Below are 18,396 nucleotides of genomic sequence, written 5' to 3' on the forward strand. Positions count from 1 at the left end.
ATCTCCCCCCCTCCCCTCCCCACCCCTCCCCTTATCTCCCCCCCTCCCCTTCTCACCCCCCCTCCCCTTATCTCCCCCCCTCCCCTTATCTCCCCCCTCCCCTTCCCTTATCTCCCCCTTCCCCTCCCCTTATCTCCCCCCTCCCCTCCCCTTATCTCCCCCCCTCCCCTTCCCTTATCTCCCCCCCTCCCCTTCCCTCCCCTTATCTCCCCCCCTCCCCTTCCCTTATCTCCCCCCTCCCCTTCTCTTCCCCCTCCCCTCCCCTCCTCTTCCCCCTCCCCTCCCCTCCCCTTCTCTTCCCCCTCCCCTCCCCTCCCCTCCTCTTCTCTCTTCCCCCTCCCCTCCTCTTCCCCCTCCCCTCCCCTTCTCTTCCCCTCCTCTCCCTTCCCCCCTTCTCTTTCCTCTACCCCTCCCCTTCTCTTCCCCCTCCCCTCCCCTTCCCCCTCCTTCTCCCCTCCCCTCCCCTTCTCCCCCTCCCCTTCTCTCCCCCCCTCCCCCTCCCCCTCCCCCTCCCCTTCTCTCCCCCCCTCCCCTCCCCTTCTCCCCCCCCCTCCCCCTCCCCTTCTCTCCCCTCCCCTTCTCTCCCCCCCTCCCCTCCCCTTCTCCCCCCCCCTCTTCTCTCTCCCCCTCCCCTTCTCTCCCCCCTCCCCCCCTCCCCCTCCCCTTCTCTCTCCCCCTCCCCCCCCTCCCCCTCCCCTTCTCTCTCCCCCTCCCCCCCTCCCCCTCCCCTTCTCTCTCCCCCTCCCCCTCCCCCTCCCCTTCTCTCCCCCCCTCCCCCTCCCCCTCCCCTTCTCTCTCCCCCTCCCCCTCCCCTTCTCTCCCCCCCTCCCCCTCCCCCTCTCTCCCCCCCTCCCCCTCCCCTTCTCTCCCCCCCTCCCCCTCCCCCTCCCCTTCTCTCCCCCTCCCCTTCTCTCCCCCCCTCCCCTTCTCTCCCCCCTCCCCCTCCCCTCTCCCCTCTCCCCTCCCCTTCTCTCCCCCTCCCCTTCTCTCCCCCTCCCCTTCTCTCCCCCTCCCCTTCTCTCCCCCCCTCCCCCTCCCCCTCCCCTTCTCTCTCCCCCTCCCCTTCTCTCCCCCCTCCCCCTCCCCTTCCCCCTCCCCCTCCCCTTCCCCCTCCCCTTCTCTCTCCCCCTCCCCCTCCCCTTCTCTCCCCCTCCCCCTCCCCTTCTCTCTCCCCCTCCCCCTCCCCTTCTCTCTCCCCCTCCCCCTCCCCTTCTCTCCCCCCCTCCCCTCCCCCTCCCCTTCTCTCCCCCCTCCCCCTCCCCTCCCCTTCTCTCCCCCTCCCCTTCTCTCCCCCCCTCCCCTTCTCTCCCCCCCTCCCCTTCTCTCCCTCCCTCCCCCTCCCTCCCCCCCTCCCCTTCTCTCCCTCCCTCCCCCTCCCTCCCCCCCTCCCCTTCTCTCCCTCCCTCCCCCTCCCCTTCTCTCCCCCTCCCCTTCTCTCCCCCCTCCCTCCCCCCCTTCTCTCCCCCCTCCCCTTATCTCCCCCTATCTCCCCCCTCCCCCTATCTCCCCCCTCCCCCTATCTCCCCCCTCCCCCATCTCCCCCCTCCCCCCTCCCCCTATCTCCCCCCTCCCCCTCCCCCTCCCCCTATCTCCCCCCTCCCCCTATCTCCCCCCTCCCCCTCCCCCTCCCCCTATCTCCCCCCCTCCCCCTCCCCCTATCTCCCCCCTCCCCCTCCCCCTATCTCCCCCCCTCCCCCTCCCCCTCCCCCTCCCCCTCCCCTATCTCCCCCCTCCCCCTCCCCCTATCTCCCCCCCTCCCCCTATCTCCCCCCCTCCCCCTCCCCCTATCTCCCCCCCTCCCCCTATCTCCCCCCTCCCCCTCCCCTATCCCTCCCCCTATCTCCCCCCCCTCCCCCTATCTCCCCCCTCCCCCTCCCCCTATCTCCCCCCCTCCCCCTCCCCCTATCTCCCCCCCTCCCCCTCCCCTATCTCCCCCCCCCTCCCCCTCCCCCTATCTCCCCCCCTATCCCCCCCTCTCCCTATCTCCCCTCTCCCTCTCCCCCTCCCCCTATCTCCCCCTCCCCCTCTCTCCCCCTCCCCCTCCCCCTCCCCCTATCTCCCCCTCCCCGTATCTCCCCCCCTCCCCCACCCTCTCTCCCCCCCTCCCCTTATCTCCCTCTCTCCCCCCCTCCCCTTATCTCCCTCTCTCCCCCCCTCCCCTTATCTCCCCCCTCCCCCTATCTCCCCCCCTCCCCCTCATCTCCCCCCCTCCCCCTCCCCCTCCCCTTATCTCCCCCCTCCCCTTCTCTCCCCCCCTCCCCTTATCTCCCCCCCTCCCCCTCCCCCTCCCCTTCTCTCCCCCCTCCCCTTATCTCCCCACCCTCCCCTCCCCTCCCCTTCTCTTCCCCCTCCCCTCCCCTCCCCTTCCCTTCTCCCTCCCCTCCCCTTCCCTTCCCCCTCCCCTCCTCTTCCCCCTCTCTTCCCCCTCCCCTCCCATCCCCTTCTCTTCCCCCTCCCCTCCCATCCCCTTCTCTTCCCCCTCCCCTCCCCTCCCCTTCCCCCTCCCCTCCCCTTCTCTTCCCCCTCCCCTCCCCTTCCCCCTCCCCTCCCCTTCTCTTCCCCCTCCCCTCCCCTCCCCTTCCCCCTCCCCCTCCTCTCTCCTCCCCTTCTCCTCCCCCTCCTCTCTCCTCCCCCTCCCCCCCTTCTCCTCCCCCTCCTCTCCTTCTCCTCCCCCTCCTCATCCTCCCCCTCCCCCTCCTCCTCCTCGCCCCCTTTTGAAAAAAAAAATCTGTTCCAAACTGAAACTGTTCTAACTGACTAGAACTGGAGCAAACTAAATGCCGAGAATTCTAAGAAACTCCATTCTAAACCAGTTGCTCCAAAAAAAACCCAATAAAATCATGTAATGCTGGCTCCCCTGAGGTGCTACACCAGAAAAGGTCAAATGTTGCCTTTTTTTAAGGATTTTCATCTGAAGCAGATGTCAGTTGTAGTGTATGTCGAATGATGTAATCGCATATGATTGGCACTCAGGAGCTGTACTCAAACATGATCTTTAATGTTTGAATAGGGTGCTCATTTTGAATAGGGTGGCTTGGGTCTGAACAATTCTCCTTCCACAAAGGTAATTACTATTTGTAAATGTACCTTCCTATAATAAATATGGGTAGATAAACTGTACATTTATTTTTCTTTAAGAATAAGGATGTAATTCTATCGTAATCCTTTACCGCACTGTTATTAGTGTGTGATATTAGTGATAAATCTGATTTAGGACAAGATGACTGGTACAGAATCTAACTTCTATCACTCAGCGAGAAAGCATAGAGCAGTGAACAGCTTAATGGGTTGTTATTGCAGCCTCGATGTGATTATGCAGTTGGAGGCATCCCCATCAAGGGATTAATGTAATTACGATTTGGGGAAAGGCGTTTCAGTATTTCTGTGAGGGCGCGTTATTTGTTACGGCCAGTGGGATTTCAGTGTGTATCCGTGGTAACCGGACGTTCTGGGAATCATGCTCCGGCTGCACCAGTTCCTTCACTTAGCGAGTCTTTAAAAACACAAATGTTTTGGTTTAATCCGAGAGGCAGCACGGGGGGCGGGGGGAGGAAAGATTTGTCTGGTAACTGGAACTGCCAATCTCCGGTGGGATGAAAATTGCAGAAGGGACAGCTTGACAATTTTGTTGCCAGAGGTTGGTGAAATAACTGTTTAAAGTGGGTTCTCTCAGTGAAAGAACATCGCTAAGGAGTACCACCATTTTGCCTGTCACATTCAGACTCTGGCTGCAGAAGGCCAGATGTTGGGTGTTTCAGAGGGTTGCCAACATTCTCCTGGATTGCCCTGGAGATTCCAGGAATTAAAGTTTCATCTCCAGGACATCAGCGAGAAAAAATCATTCTACAAAGTCTGTATTTTTCATTTTTGTTTATTAGTTATAAAAAAAATATTGGAGAAGGATTTTAAAAATCCTGGGCGGGACAGGTCATGTGATGAAACCTCCAGGAATAGACCCAACCACAGTTGGCAACCCGAGAGTTTCTTCCCCTATAGGTTGGTATGAGTTTCTGTACACACGGGTTAAATTAACTGTTTAAACTAAAAATTGGCAGGTTAGCATCTGCAAGGGCTGAAATAGGTGCAGGAAACTGCAACGGTCGTATGTTTAATGTGGGTGTGCATGAACTGCAATGCTTGAGCACATAAATCTAGGCCGACACTCCCACTGCAGTGCTGATGTTACATTAAACCAAGGCCCCGTCTGCCCTCTCAGGTGGACGTAAAAGATCCTACTGCACAATTTCGAAGACCACCAGGGGAATTATTGCGGGTGTCCTGGCCAATATTTATCCCTCAATCAACATAAGAAAAAACAGTTCATCTGGTCGTTTCCCATGTTGCAACAGTGACGACACTCCAAAAGTACTTCATTGGCTGTAAAACGCTTTAAGACAGCCGGTGGTCGTGAAAGGCGCTATATAAATGTAAGTCTTTTTTTATACACACCAACTATTCTGCACAGCTCCCTCTGTGACTTAGTAACTCTGTGCATTACTCAGCCATATGGATCCAACTTCAATTCCTGGTGTATGTAGGGCCAATTGATCTGAGCCAGGGCAGGAGATGATACAACTGGGCAAGTAAGGGGGACTGAATCCAACCACGATTCCCACCCCTGATTCGTAAGAGTAATCATGCTGGTTGCTGTCCTCGGGAAGCTTATATATTTAACAATTGGAACAAGCTTGTATCTTTTGTGCTCATGTCTGACTGTGTTTCCCCCTCCTCGATGGTGGAGTACCTCACAATCCTTGGCATCCTGATAGCAAGTCTCCTTCTCACGATTGCTGCCAGTGCCACATGCTAGTCAGAGTAGGAATCGCAGGATAGCTCAGATGAATACATGGCTTGAGCAGTGGTGCAACAGGGAGGGATTCAAATTCCTGGGGCATTGGAACCGGTTCTGGGGGAGGTGGGACCAGTACAAAACGGACGGTCTGCACCGAGGCAGTACCGGAACCAATGTCCTAGGGGGAGTGTTTGCTCGTGCTGTTGGGGAGGAGTTAAACTAATATGGCAGGGGGATGGGAATCAATGCAGGGAGACAGAGGGAAACAAAAAGGAGTCAAAAGCAAAAGACAGAAAGGAGAAGAGTAAAAGTGGAGGGCCGAGAAACCCAAGGCAAAAAACAAAAAGGACCACTGAATGTAAAGGGGCTTCAGGAGGGGTCAAAACTAAAAATCATGGTTTAAAAACTAGTAGTAAAACACTCTTCCTAAACGCACGCAGCATTCGAAATAAAGTAAATGAGTTGACGGCACAAATCATTACAAATGGGTATGATTTGGTGGCCATTACAGAAACGTGGTTGCAGGGTGGCCAAGACTGGGAATTAAACATACAGGGGTATCTGATGATTCGGAAAGATAGACAAGAGGGGAAAGCAGGTTGGGTAGCTCTGTTAATAAAGGATGATATCTGGGCAGTTGTGAGAGACGATATTGGCTCTAATGAACAAAATGTTGAATCATTGTGGGTGGAGATTAGAGATAGTATGGGGAAAAAGTCACTGGTGGGCGTAGTTTATAGGCCCCCAAATAATAACTTCACGGTGGGGCGGGCAATAATCAAGGGAATAATGGAGGCATGTGAAAAAGGAACGGCAGTAATCATGGGAGATTTTAACCTATATATCGATTGGTCAAATCAAATCGCACAGGGTAGCCTAGAGGAGGAATTCATAGAATGCAAACAGGATTGTTTCTTCAAACAGTATGTTACAGAACCTACAAGGGAGCAAGCTATCTTAGATCTGGTCCTGTGTAATGAGACAGGAATAATAAACGATCGCCTAGTAAAAGATCCTCTCGGAATGAGTGATCACAGTATGGTTGAATTTGTAATATAGATTGAGGGTGAGGAAGTAGTGTCTCAAACGAGCGTACTTTGCTTAAACAAAGGGGACGACAGTGGGATGAGGGCAGAGTTGGCTAAAGTAGACTGTAAACACAGACTAAATGGTGGCACAATTGAGGAACAGTGGAGGACTTTTAAGGAGCTCTTTCATAGTGCTCAACAAAAATATATTCCAGTGAAAAAGGGCGGAAAGAGAAGGGATAACCAGCTGTGGAGAACCAAGGAAATAAAGGAGAGTATCAAATTAAAAACCAATGCGTATAAGGTGGCCAAGGTTAGTGGGAAAATAGAAGATTGGGAAAATTTTAAACGACAGCAAAGAATGACTAAGAAAGCAATAAAGAAAGGAAAGATAGATTACGAAGGTAAACTTGCGCAAAACATAAAAACGGATAGTAAAAGCTTTTACAGATATATAAAACGGAAAAGAGTGACTAAAGTAAATGTTGGTCCCTTAGAAGTTGAGAAGGGGGATTTAATAATGGGAAATGTGGAAATGGCTGAGACCTTAAACAATTATTTTGCTTCGGTCTTCACAGTGGAAGACACAGAAACCATGCCAGAAATTGCTGGTCACAGGAATGTGGGAAGGGAGGACCTTGAGACAATCACTATCACTAGGGGGTAGTGCTGGACAGGCTAATGGGACTCAAGGTAGACAAGTCCCCTGGTCCTGATGAAATGCATCCCAGGGTATTAAAAGAGATGGCGGAAGTTATAGCAGATGCATTCGTTTTAATCTACCAAAATTCTCTGGACTCTGGGGAGGTACCAGCGGATTGTAAAGCAGCTAATGTAACGCCTCTGTTTAAAAAAGGGGGCAGACAAAAGGCAGGTAACTATAAGCCGGTTAGTTTAACATCTGTAGTGGGGAAAATGCTTGAAACTATCATTAAGGAAGAAATAGCGGGACATCTAGTCAGGAATAGTGCAATCAAGCAGACGCAGCATGGATTCATGAAAGGGAAATCATGTTTAACTAATTTACTGGAATTCTTTGAGGATATAACGAGCATGGTGGATAGAGGTGTACCGATGGATGTGGTGTATTTAGATTTTCAAAAGGCATTCGATAAGGTGCCACACAAAAGGTTACTGCAGAAGATAAAGGTACGCGGAGTCAGTGGAAATGTATTAGCATGGATAGAGAATTGGCTGGCGAACAGAAAGCAGAGAGTTGGGATAAATGGGTCCCTTTCGGGTTGGAAATCAGTGGTTAGTTGTGTGCCACAGGGATCGGTGCTGGGACCACAACTGTTTACAATATACATAGATGACCTGGAAGAGGGGACAGAGTGTAGTGTAACAAAATTTGCAGATGACACAAAGATTAGTGGGAAAGCGGGTTGTGTAGAGGACACAGGGAGGCTGCAAAGAGATTTAGATAGGTTAAGTGAATGGGCTAAGGTTTGACAGATGGAATACAATGTCGGAAAGTGTGAGGTCATCCACCTTGGGGGAAAAAAAACAGTAAAAGGGAATATTATTTGAATGAGGAGAAATTACAACATGCTGTGGTGCAGAGGGACCTGGGGGTCCTTGTGCATGAATCCCAAAAAGTTAGTTTGCAGGTGCAACAGGTAATCAGGAAGGCGAATGGAATGTTGGCCTTCATTGCGAGAGGGATGGAGTACAAAAGCAGGGAGGTCCTTCTGCAACTGTATAGGGTATTGGTGAGGCCACACCTGGAGTACTGCGTGCAGTTTTGGTCACCTTACTTAAGAAAGGATATACCAGCTTTGGAGGGGGTACAGAGACGATTCACTAGGCTGATTCCGGAGATGAGGGGGTTACCTTATGATGATAGATTGAGTAGACTGGGTCTTTACTTGTTGGAGTTCAGAAGGATGAGGGGTGATCTTATAGAAACATTTAAAATAATGAAAGGAATAGACAAGATAGAGGCAGAGAGGTTGTTTCCACTGGTCGGGGAGACAAGAACTAGAACAGCCTCAAAATACAGGGGAGCCAATTTAAAACCGAGTTGAGAAGGAATTTCTTCTCCCAGAGGGTTGTGAATCTGTGGAATTCTCTGCCCAAGGAAGCAGTTGAGGCTAGCTCATTGAATGTATTCAAATCACAGATAGATTTTTAACCAATAAGGGAATTAAGGGTTACGGGGAGCGGGCGGGTAAGTGGAGCTGAGTCCACGGCCAGATCAGCCATGATCTTGTTGAATGGCGGAGCAGGCTCGAGGGGCTAGATGGCCTACTCCTGTTCCTAATTCTTATGTTCTTATGCTTCTCTTAATGTTCCCCATTCTGGCTAAGAACAACAGCACAGCAGCAAGTTTCTGGCACACCTTCCTTAAAGAGAAGATGTCCAGGCTCGTAACCGGAACAAGCAGAGAGGACAGAATCTTAGAATTCATCCTGCAAAATGCTGTGAAAGGTGATGTAAAGAGCGTGGTGGACAAGATTGACAAATTCTGCTGGGAGAAGGAGTGGGCCATGAATGTAGGGGACGTTAAAGGTAAGATACTTTTAATTTTTTTTTAAATCTCGTAAGATCACATTGTACCCTTGCAACAAATTCAAGTTCACTGTTTTGGCAGTGAGGTCTTTATTGTACTCATAATGCACTGTACCTTCGAGGAACAGCACCTCATCTTTTGTTGAGGCACTTTACAACCTTCGGGACTCAACATCAAGTTCAACAATTTCAGACCATAACCTCTGCCCAGATTTTGCTCCCTTTCCTCCTCTTTTTTAACCCCTGACGTTTTGTAACTATTTTTCTCTTGGTTTCTCATGGCACCTCATAATTATTCTGCCATTCACACCCTATCCAGACTCATCTTTTTCTAACATCTGCCATTACCATCATCCCTTTTGTCTTCCTAATCTCTTCTGTCTTCCACCCGATCACAGACCTTCCCTTCTGTTCTTTCCTTCCCTCCCCCTTTCAGTGCCCCTCAAGAATCTGCTCATTTCGAACATTTGCCAGTTCTGACGAAGGGGCGTTGACCCCAAACGTTAACTCTGTTTCTCTCTCCACAGATGCTGCCTGACCCGCTGAGATTTCCAGCATTTTCTGTTATTTCAGATTCCAGCGTCCGCAGTATTTTGCTTATGCATTGTACCTTTGCGCACTGCTCTACATATTTTGCACGGCCCAAACTCTGATGCTATGAATAGAACAGTCATTCTCATTTGTATAGTGCCTTTAATGTAGAAAGAGGTTCAAAGGGGATTCAAAGAGGCATAAGGGAAAACAAATACAACTTTATTCTTGCAGATTGCAATAAATAAACTGGGTAACAGTACTTTGGAGAATTTAATTTAACACAATTTCTATTTAGATTATAATCCACTCCTGCCCAAGTCAATACTGCACTGGCCAAAACCATAAAAGGCTCCAAAGTCACCCTCAAAACAAAATATTAAAGAGATGTTACCACCTCACTGGAGAGGTTTCTCAATTCCTAAAACAACATGATGCGGAGGGAAAAAACAGACATGTCGCTGTGTTGGGTTTGCGCTGTGCAGAAGTTGGACTTGTTGCAGTGTGAATTTAAGAACATAAGAAATAGGAGCAGGAGTAGGCCATACAGCCCTCCAGTCTGCTGTCATTCAATATCATAGCTGATCTTCCACCTCAACTCTACTTTCCCCATAATCCCTTGATTCCAAAAAATTGTTTTCCTTTTGCATTTTAATTACAGAACATTTTGGGATTGGTGTCGACATTGACAGAACCCTTTGAGCGTTCTTTGAAATGATCCTTAAAGCTTTAAGTTAGGCTGTCAGCCCATCTAAAGATGGCTGATCTCCCACATGGGCCTCCATTTTCTCTGCATTCCCAAGGCTGGCATCTAGCAATCTAAAGTTTGATTGCACCTCCCACACCCTTGCATTGATTGAAGGCAACATGCAGTAATTGTGGAGGGACAGTGGCCGGGGTGTTGAGAACTTAAGGCACAGTCCTGAACACCATGATCTGCTCCCTCGACCCTGCTGCATCCCTCCATCCACCCTTCCCATGTGAGACAGTGATGTAAAAAAGAGAACGCTTTTTCAAAGAAACAACTTTTTATATAGAGGACGTCTTTAGAATTCTCTACCCTCGAAGATGCTCAGTTGTTGAGTATATTCAAGACAGAGATCAATTTATTTTAGATGTTAAGGGAATCAAAGGATACGGTGGAGATGAGGTAGAAGATCAGCCAAGATCTTATTGAATGGCAGAGCAGGCTCGAGGGGCCGAATGGCCGACTCTTGCTTCTAATTCTTATGTTCTTATGTACATGAGCCCCTAACAATCCAATATATTATTTTTAATTGCACATTGTTTGGCCTCCTCTATATGAGAGATCTCAAAAGCAAATTGATCCAGAAAGGGCTCCACACTGACATAATCCTTAAACTCATTTTTAAAATTTAAATAATTGGCCTCAAGTTGGGAGGGAGAAAAGTAAAAAATGTAAAATAAAAATTGCCATTGTCTCCTCACAAGATAACTGTGGTGAACAGAGGAACAGTTTGCAGTTGAGGAATTTTCGATTGAGATAGTGGATTCAGTTTTGATCCAGCTATTTGCACGTCTTGGCAATGTTGTTCATCAGAATTGGCGAATGCTCGAAATGAGCAGATTCTTAAGGAGTACTGAAAAGGGGAGGGGAGGAAAGAACAAAAGGGAAGGTCTGTGATAGGGTGGAAGACAGGAGATTAGAGAGATACAATGCATTCCTTCCTGTGACTCAAAGTAGCAAGCATTTGAAAAATACAGGCCTGATCGGAAATCTTACATTTCATCTCACTTGTATGTGGGTGGGCTTCCCATTTGGGCATTGTCAGCTCCGTGGCCTTTGCAGCCGGGAATCTACCATGGTGTTTCATCACTGAATAGCAATGAGAAGCTTTGGTCGAGTCATCTCCGTAATTAAGGAGAGATATACTTGCAATGGAGGCAGTTCAGAGAAGGTTCACGAGGTTGATCCCTGAGATAAAGGGGTTGTCTTATGAAGAAAGGTTGGGCCGATACTCATTGGAATTTAGAGAATGAGAGATGATCTTATTGAAATGTATACGATTATGAGGGGGCTTGACAGGGTAGATGCAGAGAGGATGTTTCCCCTCGTGGGAGAATCTAGAACGAGGGGGCATCATTTCAGAATAAGGGGCCACCCATTTAAAATGGAAATGAGGAGGAATTTCTTCTCTCAGAGGGTTGTGAATCTTTGGAATTCTCCACCCCAGAGAGCTGTGGAGGCTGGGTCATTGAATATATTTAAGGTGGAGATAGACAAGATATTTGAATGATAAGGGAGTCAAGAGTTGTGGGGAGCGGGCAGGGAAGTGGCGTTGAGGCCAAGATCAGATCAGCCATGATCTTATTGAATGGTGGGTCAAATGGCCGACTCCTGGTCCGATTTCTTATGTTCTAGTCCAGACAGGCTGAAGTGATCGCATCGCGCACAAATTGCTGCCACATGGAAGTTTTATTTGCTTTCAAGCACACAGACACAATGTTGCCCGATTCATGCAGGCCTTTGCCAAGAAGTGCAAATAGCTGGATCAAAACTGAATGCACTATCACAATCGAAAATTCCTCAATTGCAAACTCACTCGCATGATCGCAACTGGTATTTCAGCAGAAAGTTCCTGTAATGTCCGATTTTAGAAGCGAGTTGTTTGTGTTGTTGGGTGAACAATGTGACCTTTCTTGGTTAAAGCCCATTTGAATTGGCAGACACGTTGTTTCAATGAGCTGCTAGGTGGTTCTGGATTCAGCGATTAAAATCTGTGTGGGGTTCACTCCTCAAATAATAAGTGACATGCATGATAAATGAACCATACAAGAAGACAATGTGCTTTAAGTAAAATGTGGAACTGAGTTCAGTGTTCCTGTCAGTTACCATGGTAGCTATCTCCTGGGTAGGCCGAGTCAAGGGAACTGTAGATTACCTGCCAAAGTCAATATATAAAAAAACTGATATGATCACGGAATAATTTATCCTTTGATGACAAAATGTTTTGAGAAAATTGTTTTCCAGAAAAAAAAAGTACAAACACGGATCTAGAGCATCATTATGCAAGTCCATGTTTGTAAATAACATTAAAATATTGTGTGTTAGTGAGTAGGGATCAAGTACAGACAAGTCAACACTTGTCCCTGCTTTACTGAGGGGCAACTCCCAAGTGGAGCCATGTCTAACTATTCTATGGTGGAATTTAATTGGAGTGTTTCCACAAGAGCGGCTCACAAAGGCAAAGAGATTGGACACATAATTCAGCCAAGGTTCCTGCTTGTGGCTATTGTCCAGTTGTATCTTCTGCAAAATGTGCACGCATGGATTTCAATTGAAAACACCGTCTGACCTAATTGTAATGCCATTCACAATCAGATAGCCTGTTTAAACTCACACCTTGGCAGAGAACAGGCTTGTACCCCTGCACGAAGTATGGACTGTAGATCTTCAGTCGGTGAGAATATTGAAGACAGAAACTGATGGACGGTTGGATACTAACAGAATCGAGCGATATGGGGATAGTGCAGGAAGGTGGAGTTGTGGTAGATAAGCCATGATCTATTGAAATGGCCTACTCCTGCTCCTACTTCTTACGCACTCATACTTAACATAGATGAAAAACTGGGGAATGAAAATGAAAAATTCAACAGAGTAAAATTCTTGTGATACACTGATGAAGCTTCTGAGGATATTCAATATTACACAGAGTTTTATCGGGTGGAGGTGGGCAGAGGAAGGTTAAATAAAGTAGATGAAATTATGTGACATTATTCCAATCATCCCACCAAAGCAGCATCTAGAAATGTCTGTGGCCCAGACCATCCTCCCCTCCCCGGTCAATGATATCCGATGGTAAACAGCTTGCAAAGGGAACCAAAAATTAACCTTAAAAGATTCACTTAAACTTCTACCAAAACTTAAAGACAGACTTGGATTTATATAGCGCCTTTCATGACCACCGGACATCTCAAAGCGTTTTACAGCCAATGAAGTACTTTTGGAGTGTAGTCACTGTTGTAATCTGGGAAATGCGGCAGCCAATTTGTGCACAGCAAGCTCCCACAAACAGCAATGTGATAATGACCAGATAATCTCTTTTTTTATTATGTTGATTGAGGAATAAATATTGGCCAGGATACTGGGGATAACACCTGGGACTGTCTATTTGTATTGCCCTTTTTCTATCCTTCTGTGCCTGCGTCCTCTCAACTCTGCCCCCGGTTCCTCCCATCAAAACTGGATGTGGGACCCCACAATCAGTGTGTGACCACGTTGTTCCTCATGGGCGGCGGGGAGAGAGCTGAGCCACAAGCCACCGAGCCTCCCACTGAGCCATGGCAGCGATGGGGGGGGGGGGGCGGGGGGAGGAAGAGAAAGGAGGAGGAGGGGGAGGGGAGTGAGAGCCTGGTTGGGGGGGGGGAGGGAAGGGGCCAGACAGAGAGAGGGAGTGCCTGCGCGAGAGAGGAGAGCCTGGGGGTGGGGGGTGGAGTGAGAGAGCCTTGGAGGAGGGGGGGGGTGGGAAAGAGGGAGGAGTGAGAGACCGCGAGTGAGCGAGCCTGGGGGGGCGGGAGAGAGAGAGAGAGAGAGAGAGAGAGAGTGCACGCACGCACCTTGGGGGGTGGGGAGGGAGAGAGTGAGCCTGGGTGGGGGGGGGGGTGGGGTGGAGTGGAGTGAGAGGGAGGGAAGGAGTGAGAGAGAGAGAGAGAGAGAGCGCCTGTGCCCGGGGGGGGGGGGGGGGAGAAAGAGAGAGTGAGAGCTTGGGGGGGGGGGGGTGGTGAGCGAGAGCGAGCGAGCTTGGGGGGGGGGGGGATGGGGAGGGAGAGAGAGCCTGGGGGAGGGGCGAAAGGGGGAAGAGAAAGAGAGGGAGCTTAGGTGGCGGAGAGGAGGAAGAGAGACATTGGGGGGGGGGGAGGGGGGAAGAGATTGGAGGGGAGGGGGTTCTTCCAACCCTCTTTATACCCACACCTAAGGGACATCGTTGGAGTGGATAAATTCCAAAAATCATGACATTGCCGACTGTCACTATTCACTTCATACCCAATAAACCTGTTAACAATCCGCGCACAATGCCCCATCTATGGCGGGGGCGGGGGTTAAGGTCATGTACTGACACTGGGGTAAGGGACCTTGGCTGGAACTTGGTGACTTTTGGGGAGATCTATCCCCTGTGGCTTCTGAAGTCAAAATGGATCCAATTAGAAATTGGAAAGTGAGTCAGAACTTGGGCTGGGCGGTTCCAGTGACACATTCCAGAGGAACTTCAGGGTGTGGCTTATCCTCCAAGGGGACCAATCAGCAATAGGTCATGTGATAATGGATGGCCAGAGACAAAACGGCCATTTTGGCAGTACAAATAAACGCATCCATAACTCCTCTGCTCTTCTTCGAAATAGTGCCATGGGATCTTTTACATCCACCTGCGAGAGCAGAAGGGGCCTTGGTTTAACGTCTCATCCAAAAGACGGCACCTCCAACAGTGCAGCACTCCCTCAGCACTGCACTGAAGTGTCAGCCTTGATTTTTGTGCTCGAGTCCCTGGAGTGGGATAACCTTTTGACTCAGGAAAGAATGCTACGCTGTGACCCACAGCTGACATTCTTGCCACATAAATGCCACAAAGAAATTCTTAAAGCCTTTTGAAAGAGTGGCAGCTGGTTTCTGCTGCACTATTTTCTTTTCAAGAGACATTGAGCATTACGACGTGGCTGAGGTAGATTGAAGATAAGCTTAATAGCCAATCGGTGGCTCGCAGTTGAATCGCTCGGCCTGTCTAAAGAAATACACCTATATATAGCAAGAGATTCTGTATATACAGTTTGAACCTCCCTTATCCAGAACTTCCTTATCCGGAACCACCACTAGTGCAGAACAATTCCCGGCCACTAGGTGGCGCACGCACAGAACTCCAACATGAACAAATTGAAGTCCTTCCTTGCTGCCGACTCCTGCGATCACTGGCCTGACCCCGCGATTGAACACGCGCCGCCCCCCCACAATGATCTCTCTGCCGCACTCCTAGCCCCAAGCCAGCCAGCCCCGATATCCCCTTGCTCAGTACCTGTACCATCCAATTTAACGTGACCACCCCTCGTTTGGAAAAAGCCCCTATCCAGAACGGCAGGTCCCAAGGGTTCAGGATAAGGTGAGGTTCAACCTGTATTGTCTATTAATTTTCCATTTCATGCTTGTCTGAAGCAAAAAGGTGTTGAAGGGCCATGGGAACCGAGTGTGATTAGAAAATTTGCTCGTGTCCAGGGTAAATGCTGACACGGACTGGTCCTCGCCCCACAGCACTGCCCCTTCGACATCAAGATCCACGGCGCAGCCCTGGACAACGTGAACCACTTCCCTTATCTCGGGAGCCTCCCAGCAACAAGAGCAGGCATTGATGACGAGATCTAATACCACCTCCAGTGCAGCCTTCGGCTGTCTGAGGAAGAGTGCGTTTGAAGACCAGGCCCTCAGAAGCTCATGGCCTACAGGGCCGTAGTAATACCCGCTCTCCTGTATGGCTCAGAGACACGGACCATGGACAGTAGACACCTCATGTCGCTGGAGAAATACCCCCAACGATATCTCTGCAAGATCCTACAAATCCCCTGGCAGGGGAAAAGTGTGTTAAAAAGACAAGCCTAAAGCTCTGTGCCTCAATGCGAGGAATGTTCGGAATAAGGTGGACGAATTAACTGCGCAGATAGCAGTTAATGGATATGATGTAATTGGCATCACGGACACATGGCTCCAGGGTGACCAAGGCTGGGAACTTAACATCCAGAGGTATTCAACATTTAGGAAGGAAAAGGAGATGGGGTGGCGTTGCTGGTTAAAGAGGAAATTAGTGCAATAGTAAGGAAGGACATTAGCTTGGATGATGTGGAATTAGTATGGGTGGAGCTACGGAATACCAAAGGGCAGAAAACGCTAGTGGGAGTTGTGTACAGACCACCAAACAGTAGTAGTGAGGTTGGGAACAGCATCAATCAAGAAATTAGGGATGATTGCAATAAAGGTACAGCAGTTACCATGGGTGACTTTAATCTACATATTGATTGGGCTAACCAAACTGGTAGCAATGCAGTGGAGGAGGATTTCCTGGAGTGTATTAGGGATGGTTTTCTAGCTCAATATGTTGAAGAACCAACTAGAGGGCTGGCCATCCTAGACTGGGTCATGTGTAATGAGAAAGGACTAATTAGCAATCTTGTTGTGCGAGGCCCCTTGGAGAAGAGTGACCATAATATGGTAGAATTCTTTATTAAGATGGAGAGTGACACAGTTAATTCAGAGACCAGGGTCCTGAACTTAAGGAAAGGTAACTTCGATGGTATGAGATGTGAATTGCCGAGAATAGACTGGCGAGTGATACTTAAAGGGTTGACGGTGGATAGGTAATGACAAACATTTAAAGATCACATGGATGAACTTCAACAATTGTACATCCCTGTCTGGAGTAAAAATAAAAATGGGGAAGGTGGCTCAACCGTGGCTAACAAGAGAAATTAAGGATAGTGTTAAATCCAAGGAAGAGGCATATAAATTGGCCAGAAAAAGCAGCAAATCTGAGGACTGGGAGAATTTTATAATACAGCAGAGGAGGACAAAGGGTTTAATTAGGAGGAGGAAAATAGAGTATGAGAGGAAGCTTGCTGGGAACATAAAAACTGACTGCAAAAGCTTCTATAAATATGTGAAAAGAAAAAGATTAGTGAAAACAAACATAGGTCCCTTGCAGTCAGATTCAGGTGAATTTATAATGGGAAACAAAGAAATGGCGGACCAGTTAAACAAATATTTTGGTTCTGTCTTCATGAAGGAAGACACAAATAACCTTCCGGAAATACTAAGGGACCGAGAGTCTAGTGAGAAGGAGGAACTGAAGGAAATCCTTATTAGGCGGGAAATTGTGTTGGGGAAATTGATGGGATTGAAGGCTGATAAATCCATGGGGCCTGATGGTCTGCATCCCAGAGTTCTTAAGGAAGTAACCCGAGAAATAGTGGATGCATTGGTGATCATTTTCCAACAGTCTATCCACTCTGGATCAGTTCCTATGGACTGGAGGGTAGCTAAAGTAACACCACTTTTTAAGAAAGGAGGGAGAGAGAAAATGGGTAATTATAGACCGGTTAGCCCGACATCAGTTGTGGGGAAAATGTTGGAATCAATTATTAAAGATGTAATAGCAGCGCATGTGGAAAGCAGTGACGGGATCAGTCCAAGTCAGCATGGATTGATGAAAGGCAAATCCTGCTTGACAAATCTTCTAGAATTTTTTTTGAGGATGTAACTGGTAGAGTGGACAAGGGAGAACCAGTGGATGTGGTGTATTTGGACTTTCAAAAGGCTTTTGACGAGGTCCCACACAAGAGATTGGTGGTCAAAATTAAAGCACATGGCATTGGGGATAATGTACTGATGTGGATAGAGAACTGGTTGGCAGACAGGAAGCAAAGAGTTGGGATAAACTGGTCCTTTTCAGAATGGCAGGCAGTGACTAGTGGGGTACCGCAGGGCTCAGTGCTGGGACCCTAGCTATTTAACATATACATTAATGATTTGGATGAGGGAATTTAGTGTAATATCTCCAAGTTTGCAGATGACACTAAGCTGGATGGCAGTGTGAGCTGTGAGGAGGACGTGAAAAGGCTGCAGGGTGACTTGGGCAGGTTAGGTGAGTGGACAAATGCGTGGCAGATGCAGTATAATGTGGATAAATGTGAGGTTATCCACTTTGGTGACAAAAACACGAAGGCAGAATATTATCTGAATGGCAGATTAGGAAAAGGGGAGGTGCAGCGAGACCTGGGTTTCATGGTACATCAGTCATTGAAAGTTGGCATGCAGGTACAGCAGGTGGTGAAGGCGGCAAATGGTATGTTGGCCTTCATAGCTAGGGGATTTGAGTATAGGAGCAGGGAGGTCTTACTGCAATTGTACAGGGCCTTAGTGAGGCCTCATCTGGAATATTGAGTTCAGTTTTGGTCTCCTAATCTGAGGAAGAATGTACTTGCTTTTGAGGGAGTGCAGTGAAGGTTCACCAGACTGATTCCTGGGATGGCAGGACTGACATATGAGGAGAGACTGGATCGACTGGGCCTGTATTCACTGGAGTTTAGAAGGATGAGAGGGGATCTCATAGAAGCATATAAAATTCTGACAGGACTGGACAGGTTAGATGCAGGAAGAATGTTCCTGATGTTGGGGAAGTCCAGAACCAGGGGACACAGTCTAAGGATAAGGGGTAAGCCATTTAGGACTGAGATGAGGAGAAACTTCTTCACTGAGTTGTTAATCTGTGGAATTCCCTACAGCAGAGAGTTGTTGATGCCAGTTCATTGGATATATTCAAGAGAAAGTTAGATATGGCCCTTACGGCTAAAGGGATCAAGGGGTATGGAGAGCAGGAATGGGTTACTGAGGTGAATGATCAGCCATGATCTGATTGAATGGTGGTGCAGGCTCGAAGGGCCGAATGGCCTACTCCTGCACCTATTTTCTATGTTTCTATGTAGGATAGACGCACCAACATTAGTGTCCTCGTCCAGGCCAACATCCCCAGCATTGAA

At 48.7% G+C, this 18,396-nt stretch overlaps 1 protein-coding gene across 8 annotated transcripts in view; it reads left to right on the forward strand.

The window, feature by feature from the left end:
• comta (catechol-O-methyltransferase a) overlaps positions 1 to 18,396 on the forward strand; it is a 56,465-nt gene that overhangs the window by 23,041 nt on the left and 15,028 nt on the right. Inside the window, exons 1-3 of one of the 8 annotated variants that reach the window (XM_070888065.1) lie at positions 2,993 to 3,064; positions 4,217 to 4,427; positions 8,130 to 8,331. In XM_070888065.1, the coding sequence (XP_070744166.1) occupies positions 8,178 to 8,331 (154 nt within the window). In that variant the 5' untranslated portion in view covers positions 2,993 to 3,064; positions 4,217 to 4,427; positions 8,130 to 8,177. Of the gene's footprint in view, positions 1 to 2,992; positions 3,065 to 3,329; positions 3,348 to 3,555; positions 3,638 to 3,930; positions 3,997 to 4,216; positions 4,428 to 8,129; positions 8,332 to 18,396 lie in introns of those variants that run through there. The other 7 variants (XM_070888070.1, XM_070888069.1, XM_070888066.1 and 4 more) reach the window with 7 other exon arrangements.

The sequence above is a fragment of the Pristiophorus japonicus genome, chromosome 8 (assembly GCF_044704955.1).
Source record: "Pristiophorus japonicus isolate sPriJap1 chromosome 8, sPriJap1.hap1, whole genome shotgun sequence".
NCBI lineage: Eukaryota > Metazoa > Chordata > Chondrichthyes > Pristiophoridae > Pristiophorus > Pristiophorus japonicus.